This window comes from Talpa europaea, assembly GCF_964194135.1.
Source record: "Talpa europaea genome assembly, chromosome: 12".
In the NCBI taxonomy this organism is placed as follows: Eukaryota; Metazoa; Chordata; class Mammalia; order Eulipotyphla; family Talpidae; genus Talpa; species Talpa europaea.
The window spans coordinates 75,194,972-75,213,823 of NC_140079.1; the positions used below are offsets into that span (position 1 = coordinate 75,194,972).

The 18,852-nt window shown below is 47.9% G+C and overlaps 1 protein-coding gene across 1 annotated transcript in view; it reads right to left on the bottom strand.

Annotated features, from left to right (window-relative positions):
- GALNT17 (polypeptide N-acetylgalactosaminyltransferase 17) overlaps window positions 1-15,173 on the bottom strand; it is a gene marked incomplete at both ends in the record, with an annotated part of 370,966 nt that extends 355,793 nt beyond the window's left edge. Inside the window, one exon of the mRNA XM_084249348.1 lies at window positions 14,936-15,173. Coding sequence (XP_084105474.1) covers window positions 14,936-15,173 — 238 coding nt within the window. The remainder of the gene's footprint in view (window positions 1-14,935) is intronic.
- Between the last annotated feature and the right edge of the window lie 3,679 nt (window positions 15,174-18,852).

Sequence of the window (18,852 nt, forward strand, 5' to 3'; positions counted from 1 at the left end):
GAGACCAACACTCACACAAGCCACCCTATTTCTCACTCTACTTACTAAAATAAGAGAGGTTTGTGGTATTTAAATTTTCTGGAGAATAACTTTCTAGGTTTGCAGACGAGACCATTATTCATAAAAGCAAATTCTCCAGGTTCCACAAAAAAGTAGAAAATCATTTGTCTTTTGTAGAAACAAGCTCTGTCAAACATGCCTGCCTCTGTGAAAAGACCCGACACAATGTAATGTAGGAAACTTTTGGTGTGAGGGTCCATGAGAGGGCACAGGATGTTCTATGTTGGCCAAATAGAGCCCCCAGTTGATGAGCCACAGCGCCAACCACACCTCCTTCTCCCACTTGAACACAGCAACAGAGCATAGAGGTCCAGGCCAAGGCAGACACTTGAAAGATGCCTGAAATTCTTGGCCAGCCTAACCGCCACCCCCACCCCACCCCACAGTAGTTAGGCTGTTACCTACAGTCTGCTGGTGGAATATAAACCCGACTTGGAAAAAATCCATTACCTACTTTTATGGCCATTTAAAGTCTTTAGCATGGTGCTTAGAAGTTGGTGCACAATAAATGTCAGCAAAGGTTATATTTATTAGTTTTCACTGTTACGTCATCACCACCATCATCATCAGGAGTTCCCTACTTCTTATGGTGAAGAGGAAAAACAACCTTACATAAGCACAAGGACATTGGTTTGATGCTATTCCTGTTCCTAACTGCTGTGAAACAAACCATCCAAAAAGGCAGTGGCTTCAAACAACTATTTGTTTATCTCATGAGTTTGTGATTTAGTAGAACGTGAAGGTGGCAACACTTTGTCCCTGTTCCCCTTGGCATTAGCTGGAGAGGCTGACAGCAGGGGGGGGGGGGGAGGGCGGGGAATGATTCAGGTGCCCCTGCTCATTTGTCAGGCACCTGCACTGACACTGGGTAGAGAGAGTTAGGAACTAAAACAACTGAGACTTCTGGGAGAGCTCTTCCTCCCCTCTCCTTCTGGGTAAACTGGAGTTCATCTACATTATGTAATTTGCCCCAAATCTAAGCTTAAGTTAGTCTTGTTAAGTTGCCAAAAGGATGTTTGAGTTTCTATCTATCTAACCGGAAAGTTCATGCTCTGTCCTTTGTAGGGCATCCCCTGGAGGATAGCTGGTGGGGGAGTTGGCAGGGGCGAGTGGCATCTTTGAGCAGTGGAGCAAAGCATTTTTAATGCATTTCAGTAATTGCTCTACCCAAAATGAGGCTTCCCAAACCTATTGCCCAAGAGGTACCCATGAACTTGAGCTCTAAGGAAATCACTTAAGTTCATGAACACTAATTCCTTTCTTACAGGGAAGAGGAAGGACAGGCTGGGATCCCAGTGGACCTGGTGTTGTCAAAGTCCTGCAAAGGGAGTTGAAGCAGCTCCAAGTAGTGACAATGGTGGGGTGTGGGGGGTAGATGCAAGTCCTCCACTGGTTGCAGTTTTGACAAGGTGAGATTTGAAAAAGGAGGATGAAGATGAAGAAATTAGGGCAGTTAGCTCCTATACAAGCTACTGAGGAACAGGGAAGGAAAGAGTTTAATTTAAACGGCCCATCAGTAAGTACTGTTTAGATTCTGTTTTCTCCCCAATCTGCTTTGTGCAAGTAAACACAGCCTGAGGGTCCTTCTAGTTTCCCGAGTGTTCACCTTCAGCTAATGAAGGAAAAGGAAAAGCTCTTGAGAAGATATTTCATGAGATTCGTATATTTTAATATTAGTTTTAGCCCCTTTCTTCAGATCTCCTGGAATTAGTTCAATTGCAGTCAGGAAAAAAATTGAAGTGGATTTTAGAGCAACTTGGCAAATTAGCAAAGTTTTTAACATCATTAAAGAGCTCTTAAATATTCTTCCCTGAACTCCATCTTTATCTTTGAATGCATTTCAGTAATTGCTCTAAAGGAAACTGTGGAACTTTGGCACAAACATAAATGTTTGCATGATTTAAAATGCAGTGGCAGCAAAGATCATGATTTTTGTAATTGCTAATTCTTAAGTTAACCTTTTCAAGTTTATCTCATCTTGGAAAATGCCAGTTTCTATCAGCTGAAATTGTAATAAAGACAATGCATAGATTATTTAGTTGTTTGTAATTGCAAACAACTTAGCCATATTTCAGTACTTACCCCTCAGCTCCAGCATGGAGCATAAGTAGAGGATGATTACAATCAGTCCATCATTCTGTAAGTGGAACACTGGGGCACTCAGGAATAAGACTATTTTCTTAAAACCAACAACAAACAGAGAAGTCAGTCTAGAACTAGGTTGTTTTGAATACAACCATCTTTTCAGCTCACTTATGGTTTCTCAATCAATATTTGCTGATCTTATTAATCAAACACAGAGACCTAGAACAGATAGACTGGCCTGTCACTTAGGAACACTGGTATTGCAGGCCTGACTAATCAAATTAGTCAGGATATTTGACACTAGCTGCTGTAACATATAAGCTCCAAGAACTCAATGGCTTAACACAATGTTCCAATGCACAGGGACAGCAAGAGAGAATTGGGGAGGAGAGTGCTTTATTCCATGCAGTTAATACAAAATGAAGATCCTTTTATTTTGTACAGTATCAAGAGACAGACTCAAAGGTCACCCTGGAAAGGTAGAGAGGAGGCACAGAGGACTCCACTTAGACATTTGTGGACCAGGGCTGACAGTGGCAAACGTCACTTCTACCTATCTTCCATTGCCAGAACTCAGTCAGAAGATCGCTGCCTAACTGAGGGGGATGCTAACAAATAGCCCTGTGCCCAAGAGTAAAAGAAAACTCCTCAATGAATATAGCATTGCTTTTGCTACCCCAATTAGAGCAAGAGCAGCTCTAGGTTGCTTGATATCAGCCTCCCTATCCAGACTCTGATACGGTATAAAGGATACCATGAAAAAACACTTGCCCCTGCTTTCCAGAAAGTACTCTAAAATTCTACACTGTGCACTCAAACCCAGGTTTGTAGTAGAGGTCAGGGTAGAGAAAAAGGGTGATGGAGGCAAGAGGCTTTACCATCTGAAGACAAGGGAGCCATTTGCATCAAATATGTGTTGACACACACCATCCAAAACACACACACACACTAAGGTCTGGGCCCTTGGCCAGAGGGTGCAGCTCCTCTTGAAGTCATGGTATCCATTAAAAAATAACCAGGATTACCTGGATCTTGCCCAATTAAAACCATCATGGTATCAATATGTGGACATGGAATGGTAGGGAGGACACAGGCAGAAGTCAAGGACAAAGCTTGCCTGAGGTCTGTTGAGAGTCACCCAAAATAAAGAAGAAATTAACAATGTGCATTTGTCAGCACTCATATGCTAATTTCCTTGCAAATATAAGCAAAGTCTTTTAATTAACTTAATATCAATTTCACTTTTCTCACATTTTGTTCTAATTATGGGCTTGATTTAAAGCTCACACAGCATAATTTAGAGCCCTAGAATTAACAGCTTTACAACTTTACACACTAGTAACTGCTAAACCTGAGGGAAGTAAGGTTCCCTGCCTCCAACCTGTCACTGCGTCCCCATGCACATGTCTTTGCAATCCCTGAATCAGCCACCAAGGGACATCGGGACTGGGCTCCACACCGGGGAGTCAGTGAGCTCTAATATCACAAAGGAAGACACAGACAGGGAGCTGGTGAGCCCCTGTTTTGTGCAGATCTCAGCCTACCCCCAGTGATGCTAACGGCTGGGCGTGTCTGGGGCACTCACTTGGACCAGCAGTGCTTATGGGGAGACCCCCACAGACATTTCCCTAATGGAATCCATGATGTGGTTGGACCTGCCCCCCTGATTCTGATTATGACTGCTAGTCACACCTCAATCCACAGGGAATTTTGAGAAAACATGGTTTCTTACTGTGAAAATGAATAAAGGAAACAACAACTAAGTGCAGTCAGGAAGACCTGTAGAGAGACACTCACACTCTACCACTCTAGTCAATTACCCCAAACAGGAAGAAGCACAGACCCCTCACAGGAAGTATAACCACTCTACTGCTCTAGTATTCCAGCAGAAGGCAGGGAAATTTCCTTCTCCCCCAGCACAAGTCCAGCCAATGAGAAGCCACCGTCACCTGAATTCTTCTTTTCTCCAATGAATTTGCATTTTCTTCTTGCTGATGACTTCTTGTCCTGCCCTTCTTTCTATAAAAGCCTCCCATCTCATATAACTGCTCCAAGCATCTCTCTGTCTGATTTATGTTAAATGACTTATAAATCATTTAACAAAGTCAATTAGACCTTCAAATTTACTCAGTTAAATCTTGATGTTTAACATTATGTGTAGGTCCTAGATGGTACATAGCACCCCCTGGGCCAAGCAGCAAGGTGTGTGTGTGTGTGTGTGTGTGTGTGAGAGAGAGAGAGAGAGAGAGAGAGAGAGAGAGAGAGAGAGAGAACAAACACACAGACCTGGGTTCTGTCTCTATTAGGGTTGAGGAAGGGGTGCAAAGGGTTATGTGGGTTCACTCCTGAATGATGAATTTTAAAACTAAGCATGGGGATCTACAGTACGGGGAAGGCAAAGCTATGTGACTCATGTAGTCAACTATCTAGATTATCCAGGGCTCTCTAAAAGGGAAACTTCATGGCTTGGGTGGTATGGATCTCTGTCTAGTTATGTGGCTGGTAAGACATTTATTCTAGATAGATGTCTCTGAAATGGATACCCTGGCAATCAAAGTTTGTCAAGCACTTATTACAATTTCTAAAATCTTATTACAGTCAATAATAATTTTAATTACACTAGAGTGTCTCTGGACAACTCGTGTATTGCTGATTTTCAGGTTTTTCATATGTAAAATGGATATAACAATATAACTAGGTTTGACATAGAATTAAGTTACACAAAATACTTGTTATGTATGAGGTAATAAAAATACTGTGTATTGTAAACTATGGTATAGGCATGTATGTACAAGTGCGAGATATTGCATTGCATCAAGTCTAAGATGCCTTCAGCCATAAGCTGCACTGTTTTTATGTACCCATAGGGGGGAAGTGCTACCAGTTAAGCTAGGACATGTCACAGGTTGTAAAATGAATCTCAGTTTCAGAGCTATAAAAATGTGTATCCTAGTACTAGTACTAACAATGTTAGTACTAACAATGTTTATATGGTAGTTTATAAAAATGTGTATCCTAGCACTAGTACTAACAATGTTTATATGGTGGTGTCTTGCTTCCTTTTAATATTCCCCCAAAACAAATTAGGGGTACAGAGGGTCTAGCAAACATGATGGCCTCTCAATGCAAACACCATTCATCCTCACCTTCTCTTTGCCTCCATTATACTTACCTGCTCAGGAAAACAACTATTCCCCTGAAGTTTTGTCCTGTGACCATTTTCTGAAGCACATGTGGAAGCTAGAGATACTTCTGGGAAGCTTTTCTTTCCTGATTAAGCAATACGAGTAAAAAATACTATATGACCTCATTTCTATATGGAATATTAAAAAGCATAAAACCAAAAAAGACTGGTGGCTGCCAGAGGCAGGGCGTGGCAGATAGGTGAAATGAGTAAAGGGAGTCAAAACATACAAGCTTACCTATAAAGTAAATGTCATCGGGATGTAGCATACAATACCATGGGTAACCCTACATAACCTGAGAAAATAGCTCTTAAAAGCACTCAGCATAAGAAAAAAAATTGTAACTGTGTGGCAAGAGATGATGACAAGAATTATTGTGGCAAACATTTTATAATATAAACAAATATCAAATCATTATGTTACGTACCTAAAATCAACATGTTTATTATGTCAATTGTAGCTCCAGTTCCTAGAAACAGAGCAGAACTAGAACCCAGTCTCCTGATCAATGTATTTTCTACCAGGGAGATAATGCACCTAATAATCCATGTATAGCCATAAGACACCCTCAGTACACACTAATCACACAATTAGCCATTGTGTATGTGGCTAGGATGGAAGGAGGCTCTTGTGGAACCCTGCTCCCTATTAACTGTCAGCACGTTCGTGTGTTGGTGTCTGGACACGGCCGCCTGTAATTACAGCAGCAGTTTATTACTCATGCATGGCAAGGCTGAGGTTCTGCAGTTAGCAACGACAGGGACATTATTAAAAGGGAAAACTTCTCTATCAGTGGCTAAGCTGATTGTCATCCACATGTCAGAGCAGCCTAAAGACTTGTGAGGAACAGTAACTAAGGCAGAAAAAGGTTCATCTAGTCCTGCATTTTTCAAAGTGTAACAGAGGGGTGGAGGGAAGGTGAGAGGCTGCCCTGCTGGGGAGCAATCTACGTGCTTCTTCAAGGTTCCTGTCTCCCCATGGGAGCTGGTTCCCCTGAACTTCTGGGCTCCACCTTGTGGCCCCTTCAGGAGCTGCTGAGGAAGTAGGCCCTGTCCAGCAACAGGGCACTCCAGTTGAATGCACAAGGGGCAGGAGGATCCAGAAGCCTGATGGTGGCCTCAGAAGCAGACCCGCAGAAACCTGCCGCAGCAGCCTCAGCTGCAAAGCCTGCATGCAGTGGCTGCTGCAGTGGCAGCTGGGGTGTCATCTGAGAGCGGCAGGGGAAGAGGCAGGGGAGACTGGGTTTGGAGTAGGCGACTCCTCCACCCTGTAGGGCAAGCACGCAAGGTCGACCGGGAGGCAGGGAACCAAGCACACCAGGCTGGAGGCCGCCTTCCAGCCCCCATGAATGGATACACCCATTCTCTCAATCTCGTATAGTCCCACAGTCTCGCCTCAGAGTGACGCTGCCCTTTCATCCCTCCCTTCTGGGCCCAGGTGTGCACGCCTACACGTGCGTATGCTCACGTCCCTGGGTCCATAATCATGGGAGCAGCTGGAAAAAAAGCCTGCTTCACTTCCTTTACCCTACACACCCTCATCATCATGGCCAGACTCTCTCCAGCCCAGACCCTTCCTCTTTGGCTCTGAGGGGCAGGGGAAGCAGGAAGGGACCACCAGGAACTGGACAAGCTAACGGCCCAGCTAAAATCTGCAGTGTGCATCATGAGGAGGCCAACACCTACCAAAGGACTTTTCCTCTGAAATAAGCTGCTCTGGGAATAGGGGGTCACTGAGTGGATGGAACAGAGGACACAGAGGTAAGGACCCAGGAGGACTGGCAAGAGAATCCCTCAGGCTCCACACAGGAAGGGCTGTCCTGGCTGGATATGGAAGTATGGAAGCAACAGGAGTTAGAGAAAGGTGAGGCTGGGAGCTGGTGGGCCTCAATAAAGTTGAGGGCATTGGGAGAGGAGACAGACAGCTGGGGGCGTGCACTCAGGACACAGCTCCCCAGATCTTCATGGTGGATTTATATATTTTATAGATTTTTTTAAAGATTTTTTATTTATTTATACAAGAACTGAGGTACAGGTTAGAGGCGTGGAAGGGTAGAAGATTCACCAGAGACAGAGTGGGGAGCAGAACAGGCAGACAGACTGAAGGCACCACTGAGTGGAGCAGCAGGAGAGACAGGAGAGGTCTGCCACGCCATGTGGGTTTCTCCCTGGCCGGCCGGGAATCGAACCCATGCTACAGAGGCTGCGGTCAGCTTCATAATGCTGCGCACAACCCGCTGCACCACCTGGGAGGCCAGGATTTACATATTTTAAAGGGAGCAAGTTGAGGTGCTGACTATTAGCTTGGGATGTGGCCAAGGAGAGAGCTTAAAGCCCCTGAAGGTAGGAGGGCTAGTCAAGTCCTAAACCAGAATCCTGGTCAGGCCAGCGATGCCAGGACCTTAGACCCACTGCTGAATTCTGACCTATTGTCCCCCTACTCACACACACGCTGAACACCAAAACAATACAAATCCCAGTGACCTGGTCATCCAGTGGCTCACCACATCAACAGAACTACGTGCAAATCAGTCTGGCACTCCAAGCAGCCCCCACCTGGGCCTTCAAAAAGCTGCACTTGGTCAACAGGCTCCTGCACACAGGAGCCTAAAGTCCCCGCACATATTGCTGCCTCTAAGCCATTCCCTTCGCCAGTCACCCTACAGAGTCCCAGTCCTGGGCCCTGGATGTCGATGATTTGCTCCACGTCAGATCCCCAGGTGTTTTCACTGCTTGACTCCTATGATCCATGTGTCAAAACCTGAGTTCTCTTGTTCAAAAACAAGACTCATTGGTTAAACACCTACTTTGTGAAGTTCAAGCCTCACCTCTTCCCTACACATTCTAATATTCTTCTGGGACCTAGTGGACACCTGGCAAAACTCTCAGTTCATCGTTCCAACTAAACCAAAAGGTCCAGGCAGACACGATGTTCTAAGTGCTCTGTATTCCTGGCAGCCAGCCCACACTTTGCAGTGAGGGAGCCTCTGCAAACAGAGGGGAATGAGAGTCGACACGACGAGGCTGTTATTTCTTCTCCTAGACCCCAAAATGCTCAAAGGTGTCACTCTTTGAAGCAAGCAGAAGAGGGAGGAGGTAGGAACAGGAAAAAGGAAACCGAGTTAAGCCTCAGATAAACACAGAAAAGGATCCCATATAAATTCAAAGAATCCATGAAAGTTAGATGAAAAAAACCTTCCTCTGATCCCTCTAGATAGTTGTATCAGAGATAATAACAACCATACTTGGCCATGAAGCATCACTAGCTATTCATGCATCCAGAAATGGGCTGGTGCCATTCTCAGCATTGGGGAGATGTGAGGGAGCTGCCTGCTGGCCAGGTTTCTCTGTCAAAAGCTTTGCGTTCTTGTAATATGGATGGAGCTGAAGAGATAATGCTAAGTGAGGTAAGTCAGGAGGAAGATAAATACCAGGTGGTAGCACTAACAAGTGGAATAGAGAGAAATCAAACTAAGAACCAGAGAAAGACAACCTTTAAAAGCTAACCCTTGCGGGCCTCGCCTGGTGGCGCAGCGGTTGAGCGCTGGGCTACGAAGCTGCCCATGAGCCTCTGTGGCACCGGTTCGATCCCCGGCCACCGGCAATGGTCCCGCATGGCGCAACAGACCTCTCCTGCTGCCCACTGCTCCCCTCAGCAGTGTATTTCGTCAGTCTGCCTGTTCTGTTCCCCGCTCTGGCTCTGGTGAATTCTCTCACCCTCCCGCGCTTCTTACGGTACCCAGTGCTTGTATAAGTAAATAAAACAAATCTTAAAAAAAAAAAAAAGCTAATCCTTGCATACTGACTAAATAACTGCAATACTCAAAGGCGGGGAGGGGCAGCAGCCAAGTAGGAAGGGAACAGAATGAACTCCGGTGGTGGGGACCTGATGGAGAGAATCCTGATGCAACCACAATATAAATATTAAGTAATAAAAAAAAAAAAAAAACCTTTGCATTCTCCCAGCTGCTACATGTCAGGCCTCAAGGCTCATGCTGGGCATTCTGAGTCCTGACTCATCCTGACTAACCATAAGCCCGTTTCACTGTTGAGAGTTGAACTGATTTGTTCAAAGTAACCCCACTAATAACTAACAGAACAAGAAATCAAACACTGTCTATCTGATGCCCAAGTGTCTCTTTCTTCCAATATTATATTCTTGGAGACTAATCTTAGGTATCTAATCTTAGGTTGTTTGTTCATTCAATAAACCTTGTCCTATTCCTTCTGCTGTTGTCACTCTTGGCTCTAATTACTGAGTCTTCTTCCTGTCCGCAAAGGACACTCTAATTTGGCAACAGCAAAAGTCAGAGGGTTAGGTTTCTTCCTCGAGAATGGCACCAGCAGCCTCTCCCTGCTCCCTTGGAGCTGATGGGCAGCCACTGCCCCTGCCAGAGGGTGCCTGTCACACACACTGGCCAACACAGCGGGGGACACAAGAAGGGGGCCGCCCATGTCTCCTGAGGAGTCAGCTGCCACCAGATGCTATCAGTCAGTTGTAAAAAAATGAGTTTCCTCCAGAACCCAGACCATGGCTCTGCATACCTGGGCCCCTGCCTGGCACAGAGCCCCACAGAGGGCCACATACAGCAAGCACCAGCACTACATGCAAAGGTTCTCCCTGCCCAGGTTTCCTCCTGCCTCTCACAGGAGTGAGTGATTTTAACCTGTACCTCTGCCCTCACCTCTTCCCTTCTTACCTCCAACCCTTTGGAAATGCTGATACCACCCAGCTCTCCAGGCTTCTGGAGCACAGCCAGTACCCAGCACACTGAAGCAAGGGGAAACAGCTCTAGGCCAGCTCCAGCATCTATGAAGAGATGTTTTCCAAACACCACCCCTCTCTTTCTGGCCCACCCTGGAGTCTGAGAGCAAGCCTCCACCTCTTCCCTCTGTCCTTAGGTGTCAGGCTGGGTGAACCCACTGGGTTACGTGGGGATGTTCTGGTTTGCTACCGCTCAGACTCCAGCTTTGTCTGCTTGTGTGGCTTGGGGGCAGGACTTACGATAGGTAATTTTGACTTCTCTCCATTCCCACAAAGATTTTCAATTTCTTCAAGCAACTGTGCTTCTATTCAATATCCTTCTGAAATCTAAATTTGGAACCTAACCTGAATCAATTGCATTACCTTTTACGCCAGAGCCGCCGTGGGCTCACTAGGATGTGTGCCCTTCCAATTCACTGCACTGGGCCCCTGGTAAGGGAAGGACACCAGCCAGAGCTCAGGGACTTAAGGGACAAGAAAAACACCAGCCCCCTCCACCACCCTCACCCTCATCAGGAGGGTGCCAGACACACCAGAGTATCAGGACTCGTGGCTCTGCCCTTCACTGTGCCATCCTGACTAAGTCACAGTGTCTCTGTCTCTCAGATCGGAAATGACAGAAACAAGAAACTACCTCAGAAGGTGACAGAAAATCAGAGTTACATGGGAATTCTAACAAGAAATCTGTCCACCCCAGGTCCATTTTCCTAATGCTACTAAGAAACCTCCAAGCCACCATTTCTTAAACTGTTTAAAACAGTCTCATTTTCCTCTGTATAATTGTTTTAGATTTTTCCAAATCTTCTACAGTACGTCTGAATTAATTTTATTCTACAAAAAATGAATAAAAAACCATATGGCCATTATAAAATTAAACAGTCAAAGAAACTGTACTAACAAGGGGTTAAAATCCAAGATAGCTAAGAAACGTACACAATTTAACAATAATTAAAAAAAAACTAATTAATAAATGGGCAGTAGCCTGAATAGACAGTTCACCAAAGAGGAGACCCAGAAGGCAAACAGATACATGGGAAAATGTTCATCAGCACTTTCATAAGGGAGATGCTGGTCAAAACCACAATGACACATCAACTCACACCAGTGAGAATGGCATCTATGAAAAAGGCCCTCAACTAGTGCTGAAGAGGATGGGGAGAAAGGAACCCTGTTACACTGCTGTGGGGGTGGGGTGTAGTTTGGTGCAAGCTTTACTGTGATTCAGCAGGAAGCCACTGGACGGGGAACCTTTCTAAACAGAGCTGGAGCCGCCTGCGCTCTGTAGACTGGAGGGCAAGAAACCAGAGACAGGGCGCTGGGTTAAAGGGCACTGCTGCCAGTCCGGGGCTTTAATGGAAAGAATGCTAGAGCAGATGCAAGAGAGTTTAGAAAGGGAAAGAACTCATCACCACGTGTTTCCTCCTCCAGGCCATCACCACCACTTTCTCTAAAGTGTCCTTCACAGGCTATATGAAGAAAAACAAAACAACAACCTGTAACTGCTTCAAAAGGAAGGATTCAGGACCTTGGCGTGGAGAGGCTGTTTTTTTTTTTTTTTTAAGATTTATTTATTTATTTATACAAGCACTGGGTACAGACAGAAGCACAGGAGGGTGAGAGAATTCACCAGAGCCAGAGCAGGGAACAGAACAGGCAGACCGATGAAGTACACTGCTGAGGGGAGCAGTGGGTGCAGCAGGAGAGGTCTGCATGCCATGTGGGACCCTCTCCGGTGGGCAGCCAGGGATCGAACCGGCACTGCAGAGGCTGCAGGCAGCTTCGCAGCCCAGCATTCAACCACTGCACCACCAGGGGAGGCCTGAGGCTGGTTTTGAGCAAAGCTGGCTCACCCCTCACCATGCCCTAGTCCAGTGGGCCTCCCCCTGAGGATTCTCAAAGAAACGTGTTTCCTCAGCGATGGTTGTGCTCACAGCCAGGTGGAGGTGACTCCTTCATGTCTGGAACTTTCCACAAGAAAGGTTTGAGAAACCTGAGCAACCTCAAAAAGGCCAGCTCCTACTCTACAGCCAAGTGGCTGTGTTCCTATTGTGTATCCCATAGCTAGCTCTAGAGAACCTTCCATTAATTCCTGAGGAATAAAAAACACTGCAGTCAAGGTTTCCTATTCCTTCAGGATGGAGGGATGAAGGCATGAAGACAGGCTGTAGGACAGGTGGAAAGAAAGCTCAGGTCTCACCACCCAAGCACTGAGAGGCCTTGCCTCCCTCCACCCACCTTTCCACTGCAGTCAGCACTCCCAGAAGACCTAGCACATCAACAGGAGGGACATGCATTACCCAAAACATGCATAGGCAAAGGATAGAGCCCTGGGGTTGGGATGGGAGACAAGAGGGGATTGCCATTTCCAGACTTCTCCTGCTCCTTCATCCAGGTTCATATTCGTACAAATTGCACTTGGCAGTTAGGAAGATAGAATCTGCTAGTTGCAACTTGAACTCCTGGCTTCCCCAGGAAAAACTCTTAACCCAGCTATCCTGCTCGCTCCTCCTTAGAGGCCACAAATCAAGAAAACTCAGCCTTCCACTCCACAGGGTCCAACCCAGCCAGTCCCAAGTGCCAGATGCCCACTCCAAGAGAATTGCTTATATGGCAGAGGCACAAAGCAAGAAGTCAAACCTCCAGCCCATGTGAAACAAGCTCTCCATTTCCAAGAAGTCCCCACCTCCACCCCACAGCTGGCATGGGCAGGCGAGCAGTGCTTCACTCTGCTTACTCCAGGCAAAAAAGAGGGCAGTGGGCCATGGTCCAGCCCACAAGCTTGTCAGAGATGCAAAGTCTCAGGACCCCACCCAGAACTACTGAATCAAAGGTTCTGGGGTGGGGCTTAGAAATCTGTGGCTGCACACGGCTTTCAGGTACACCAGACTTTGACACACTGGTGCAGCAGCTAAGCTTGATTCCGGGGGAGTCCAGGTTCAGTCCCCAGTTCTCTGCTCCCTAGCTCAGTGACTGTGAGCAAGCTGCTCGAGGGGAGGTATCAGCACCTACTTCCTAGGGTTGAGGTGAAGACAACAGGAGTCTTGCAAGTCCATGACACTTAGAAAATTCATTTTGAATGTTACTGCCCCTATTTGGGGCATTTGGGGGTGTCGCTAGATCATATTTAGTGTCCTAACAAACTTATACTAAAATGACTCGTGTCCCTGGGTGAAGCCTGACAGTGAGGGAACCCAGGCTTTCCTGCACAATCTCTTCTGGGTCCCATGGGCATGTCTATGGCAGCCATCTGTGTAGAATAAGGTCCTCGCCATAAGCTCCTAATTCCTTCAGAAAGGAGCTGTGGGTTTTGTTCCACTCTGTGCTTTAGTTGTTCAACACTCCAGAGAAAGAGCTTCCTTGGGACGCTGGTGGGCTATGCTGGTGGGCTACACTGACAGTCAGGTCACGCTCTCTACAGGGGTCTGGAGATGGGGGATTACAGCTTCCACTGCAGACACAGCTTTCCCAGGACACTTGTTGAATGACACTGAGAGAAGACTAAGGTGTCCTTTCAGTGGGCACTTGGAGATCCAGCCACATTCCACTGGAAGTACTCAAAGGGAATCTTGGAAAGCAGGAAGACAATAGTCTGGGGTCACCATTCTCCCCGTCATCAGGCTGGTTCCTCACTCCAACTACAGGGAAGACTGCTGAGCCTCATCTTCCCAATGTAGAATGGGATACAAGTATTGGTTTGTATTCATAGCTAAACACATTCCTTTTGTCATCAAACTTAATATTCCTTATAGTTAGGAGTCAGTGAACAGAGGTGCTCAAGAACATAGGCTCTGAGGCCAACCAGACATGGGGTTCTGAGGCCCCACTACCACTTACCAGCAGCAAATGACCAAGCAATTTATTTAACCTCTAAGCCTCATTTTCTCATTTCTGATATGGGAACAAGTGAACATACTTGTAATAAGGACCCAGAACACAATGGCAATAAGCCTACCAGTTATTATAATCTTTATGATAACCTGTAATTCTGGAGCCACCATGAGAACACAAATCCGAAGTTCAAGAAGAAGGTAGCAACCCTGGAACTGCGCTGGTGAGCTATCTATGAAATCTGGAATGCTGCCTGTACTCAGGTAATGCACACTCTGACCTTGGAGGTAGCAGGTGACCCATCTGTCCCAGTAGCACAGGTGATTAGGACACATAAGTCTCCCTCTTATCCTGGAGCTGAGAGCATTTTAGATGGGACAGACACTGACAACCCTCACGGGACACCTGGCTTTGCTACAATCGGTAAAAATCTGCTTCCTAATCCCACCGTGAACTTTAATAATCAGCCTTGAGTAGTTCCAGGGAAGAGAATGGGTGTATTTTTATTAGTTGTCTCCACCAAGGCGATGGGGTGGGAGGAATCCTCATTATTAGCTGTGCAGGATCATAGAGAGGTCACATGCTCATTCAACTTAATATAGAAGCACATTACCTCCAGATCTGAGGTTTTATCTTTGTGAATATTTAAGCCCATTAATGCCCTGCACTGTGAGACCCTGCTAAACACAAAACTGTAAGAGATATCTCCTCCCTCTGCACCTCCAGTCCCACTTGGGGAGATTAGTTTCTGCACTTGCTTTGGCACCTGCAGGTAATGAGTCCTGCAGGCGGGACCTAGAGCCAACGATAGAAACTTAAGGCTCAGGCACAGAAAAGCAGCAGGATTTTTTTTTTTTCCAGCAGCCCCAGCCTCCTAGCAGAGATGTGAGGGAGGGCACGACAGGCCAGCCAAGAAGTGCCCCCTCCCAGGCAAGGGGCAGAGGCCCCCCCAGGGCTTACCCTGGTGCCAAACCAGCTCAAGTCAGAGTCACCGGCACTGCGCGAGTTCTTACCATTCAGTTGCCGGTAGACGATGTCCTCTAGCAGAGAGAGGCGCTTCAGGACCGCATCCTGGATGGGGCTGGCGCTGTGCGCGCTGAGGTTGGCCGCCTCCGCGCGCGGCCGAATCTCGTGGAAGGTGTCTCCACCGCGCACCGCGATGGGCCGGCACTTGGCCAGGAAGATCACGAAGCCGGCCACTGCAATCAAGTTCAACACCAGCAGCACTTTCACTCTTCTCAGTGAAGCCATCAAACACGCCCGACTGGCCCTCGCCTCGGACCTGCGCCCCTCGGGCTCCGGCGAGGCGTGGGGCAGCCAGAGGCAGTGCAAGCCTCACACTCTGGACGGCGGGCAGCGCGATGCTCGGGCAGCGGAGGCTGTTGAGAACACCGGGCGGTTAGGGGGAGAAAGGAATCGCTCACATGGAAGCCCTCGACCTGCAGAAGTGCTCCCTGAGATGCCTGCTCAGTCCACAGCGCGCGGCCCCTTCCAGGCGCTTCTACTTCTTGGCGAAGGGCGGGCGATCTCTCTCTCCGCTACACCAGCAAGTGGTTCGCCGCTGGACCTCGCGCCGACAGGAGCGAGGCTGTGGACTCAGCGGAGCTCCAGGACCCGCGGGCCGGGCCGGCAAGGGGAGCTGCCCTGGCGCCACGGCAGGAGCCGCGCGCAGGTGCCCGGCTCAGGGGGTTGCCACCCGCCCGCTCCGGTGTGCGCCGCGCCTCGGGCCACACAGCCACCACCCTCGTCCGCAGGCGGCCGTCGCGGCACGCGGCCAGCTGTCTTCAGCCAAGGACCCTCACCCCGGGGTGGGCGTCTTTGTCCCGCTCACCGACCCAGTCCACCACACCGGGCAGCGGTAAAGCCCAGACCCGGCTCCCGCATCCTCGCGGCTCCGCAGTCACGCTCAAGTCTCAATGATTCTCAAAGTGGGGGCAGCACTAGTGGGCGGGCGATGGAGACGAACGCGACGTCCTCTCTACCCCTCGGCTGGGGACACCCCACCCCGCACCAAACTCACCAGCGCGCACGGCGCTGCGGACTCGCAGACACGTTCCAAGTCCCAACACCACGCAGTGAGCCTCCGGGGCCTGCCGGTCGCACTGGCCTCTCAGAGCTGGTGTGTCGGGAGGCTGGCCGGAAGGAGGAGTCGGACCTCAAAAGTCACAGCAGTTCTCTACCCGCCTCCAAAAACGTCGCGGGGAGCGCCGCGGGGAGGGACGCGCGCCGGCGCACCCTCCGCTCGCCAGCACGGGCTGCGCGGCTCGTCCCGTGCCCGGAGGAGCCAAACGCCAAGTCTCCTAATAGGCGGACGCAGTGATCCAGCCGCTGCGGCACCGAGAGCCCACACAGCCCCGAGGATGGAGAGCCGCGAGGGGACGCGCAGGTGGCCGCGGAGGGCGGGGCGCGGCCCGAGGGGACCGGCTGCAGCGCCAGCTCCTCCTCCGCCGCCCCAGGCCACCCCTCTCCCCGCGAGCTCGTCGGCCGCTGCCGCCCGCAGGCTGCTGGGCGCACAGCTCCCCGGCTCGCCAGCTCGTGCGCGCGCACCCGGAAAGGGTGGGGGCGCCTGGAGAGTAGGGACCACGCGGGATGGGGGCCAGTCAAGTCATGTTGGCTGCTGCCGGCTTGGTGGAGGGACCCTTTGGTTCTCAGCACTCCTGGAGCGGACGCGTTTGCTCCATCCTCGTTGGCGATGAAGACATCCCTTTCTGTGCGCTCACAGCTCCGCTTTGCGTGGCTCACAATGGCTAGAGGGAAAATCTGGCCTGGAGACTCGGATTCTGTTACTTTGGGAACCAGGCCACGCATTAGTGGGCTGGGTGGGTTCTCTCCGTGCGAAAATTCTAACCAGCCATCCAAGTCACGGTTTCTGTGTCCACCCATACCGCTACATGAATTTTATTATAAGAAGTGTATTTTGACTACAGGAATTCTGTGACCTTTTCCTCTTTCCAAAGCCAGGAGCTCAAAAAGCAGGAATTCAAAGCCCCCTGTTGATCCCTTTGATTCTTTCAGCCTAAAAAATCAGGCTACCAACTAATAAAGATGGGGCAGTAAAGCCAATGACCTGGTTTTAATTTCTCTAAAGTTTGCTTTCTTTTTACTGTTGGGTTTTTGTGTTTCTTTTGTTGTGTTGCTTTTTATTTTAAGAATTGACTTTTAGCATAAAAGCTGCATGAAAAGTTAAAAAATTTAAAACAATGTTTAAAATTCCACCCCCTGGAATTCTGTATCTGGATTCAGTAGGATCTTTATGTATTTTTGCTTTGCATAATGTACAAGAAAGTCAGTGCAAATGATTCAATGAAAAGCCATATTGAAAGCATAAGGGAATGATTTGTAACCACACATGTCCAGCATGAGAGGGATTGAGTGGGGAGAAGCCTGCTTATTCCAGCAGTTGTGATCTGAAAGGCACTATACCAGGCGGGGTACCCACAGTATCTCACCAAATATACAGTTGAGTTTGATGTTACTATAACCACACTGCAGATAGAAGTTAATAATTAGCGGAAGCTACAGGAAAAATAATTATTTTTTTAAAAAAATTTATTTATACAAGAGCTGGTGCAGCGGGTTGAGGAAAAATTATTTTTTGAACATTCATTCAGCTGCAAGACTGAAGCTAGGAAGGCTGAAGCATTGTACTAGGACCCCCCCAGCAACCTCTAAACCTAGGTAGACTGACTCCCAAGCAAGTGCATGTTTAGGAGTAGGAGCTAAGAAGCGAAGTAGAGGAAATGGCTTCAGAGGAAAAAAGAGGTTACCAGGCAAGATTTTAAGAGATCCCTTGTCCCCAACTAACTGGTGATTTTATCATGTATCCCACATGAACCCTGGACAACCCTACCTTCAAAAATGACATCTGACAGTCTAGACTCATGAGGGACACCCTAGCCTGACCACAGTCTGAACAGAGGTGCTCCACTCCTGCAATCTTGCACTAAAAGCCCACCCTGTGACTCCCTGTCCCTAGCCTTTTACTTCTCCACACTCAATTCTAGCCAATTATATTCTCCAACCACCACAGCCAACAGCCAGCAACTCCTTTCTCCTTCTCAAGAAACTAAGCCAAGTATCCACCATCTCTTGAATTCCTTCTCTATTCTTTTTGATTACTCTTGTGTTTGGGTGGCTCATTTATTTCAAACACATTCCACAATTCACAAACACTTATGTCCATGTTCTCCCCAGCCCAGAAATCCCCAACTCTAAATCAATTTCACCATCTTCTTTCTTATATAGGCAAGAAAGTGCACCTGGGAAAACTACATCACTTTAAAACTTGGGGGCATTAGCAATTGGTAGTATATTACTTGAGCTGGATCCTCAATTCTGCTCAAACACACTATTATTCCATGTCCCTAGCCATCTCCTCTCCCCAGAGAGAGCCAGGGTAGACTTCAGAAGTTCACAAACACCCCTCTATCAGATGCAAAAAGTTTGCATATGTTATATGGACATTTTTCTCAGAAAAGATTCATAACTGATCAGATTCTCAGTATAGTCAGTGACTCCAGAATTTTAAGGACCTAGCTGGCATGTTAGATATGCAAAATATTTATTGTATGCCAGGTACTTATGAAATCAGTGGTACCGGGGCACACAAGTTAATAGATCTCTCTGGTTGCTTACAGATCTTGATGAAAGAAACAAAGACCAATATAGTTGTATGATTGAGCTGATATGAAGGAGCAGAATTGAATAGGTTCTGCCTGCAGAGAAATTCTCAGGTCTAAAAGGACCTTGCTGCTTCAACTGCATACACAAAGATTAAGGGACTTGTTTAGAGAGTCCTTTACATCCCAGGAGATGGATGATCTGCCTCAATCATCAACTGCCATCTGTCTATACACACAATTTGTCCCAATCCACTCAGTGAAACCACCTCTCTAGCCATGTGGCTTGCTTGCATGAAGGTCTGGGTTTT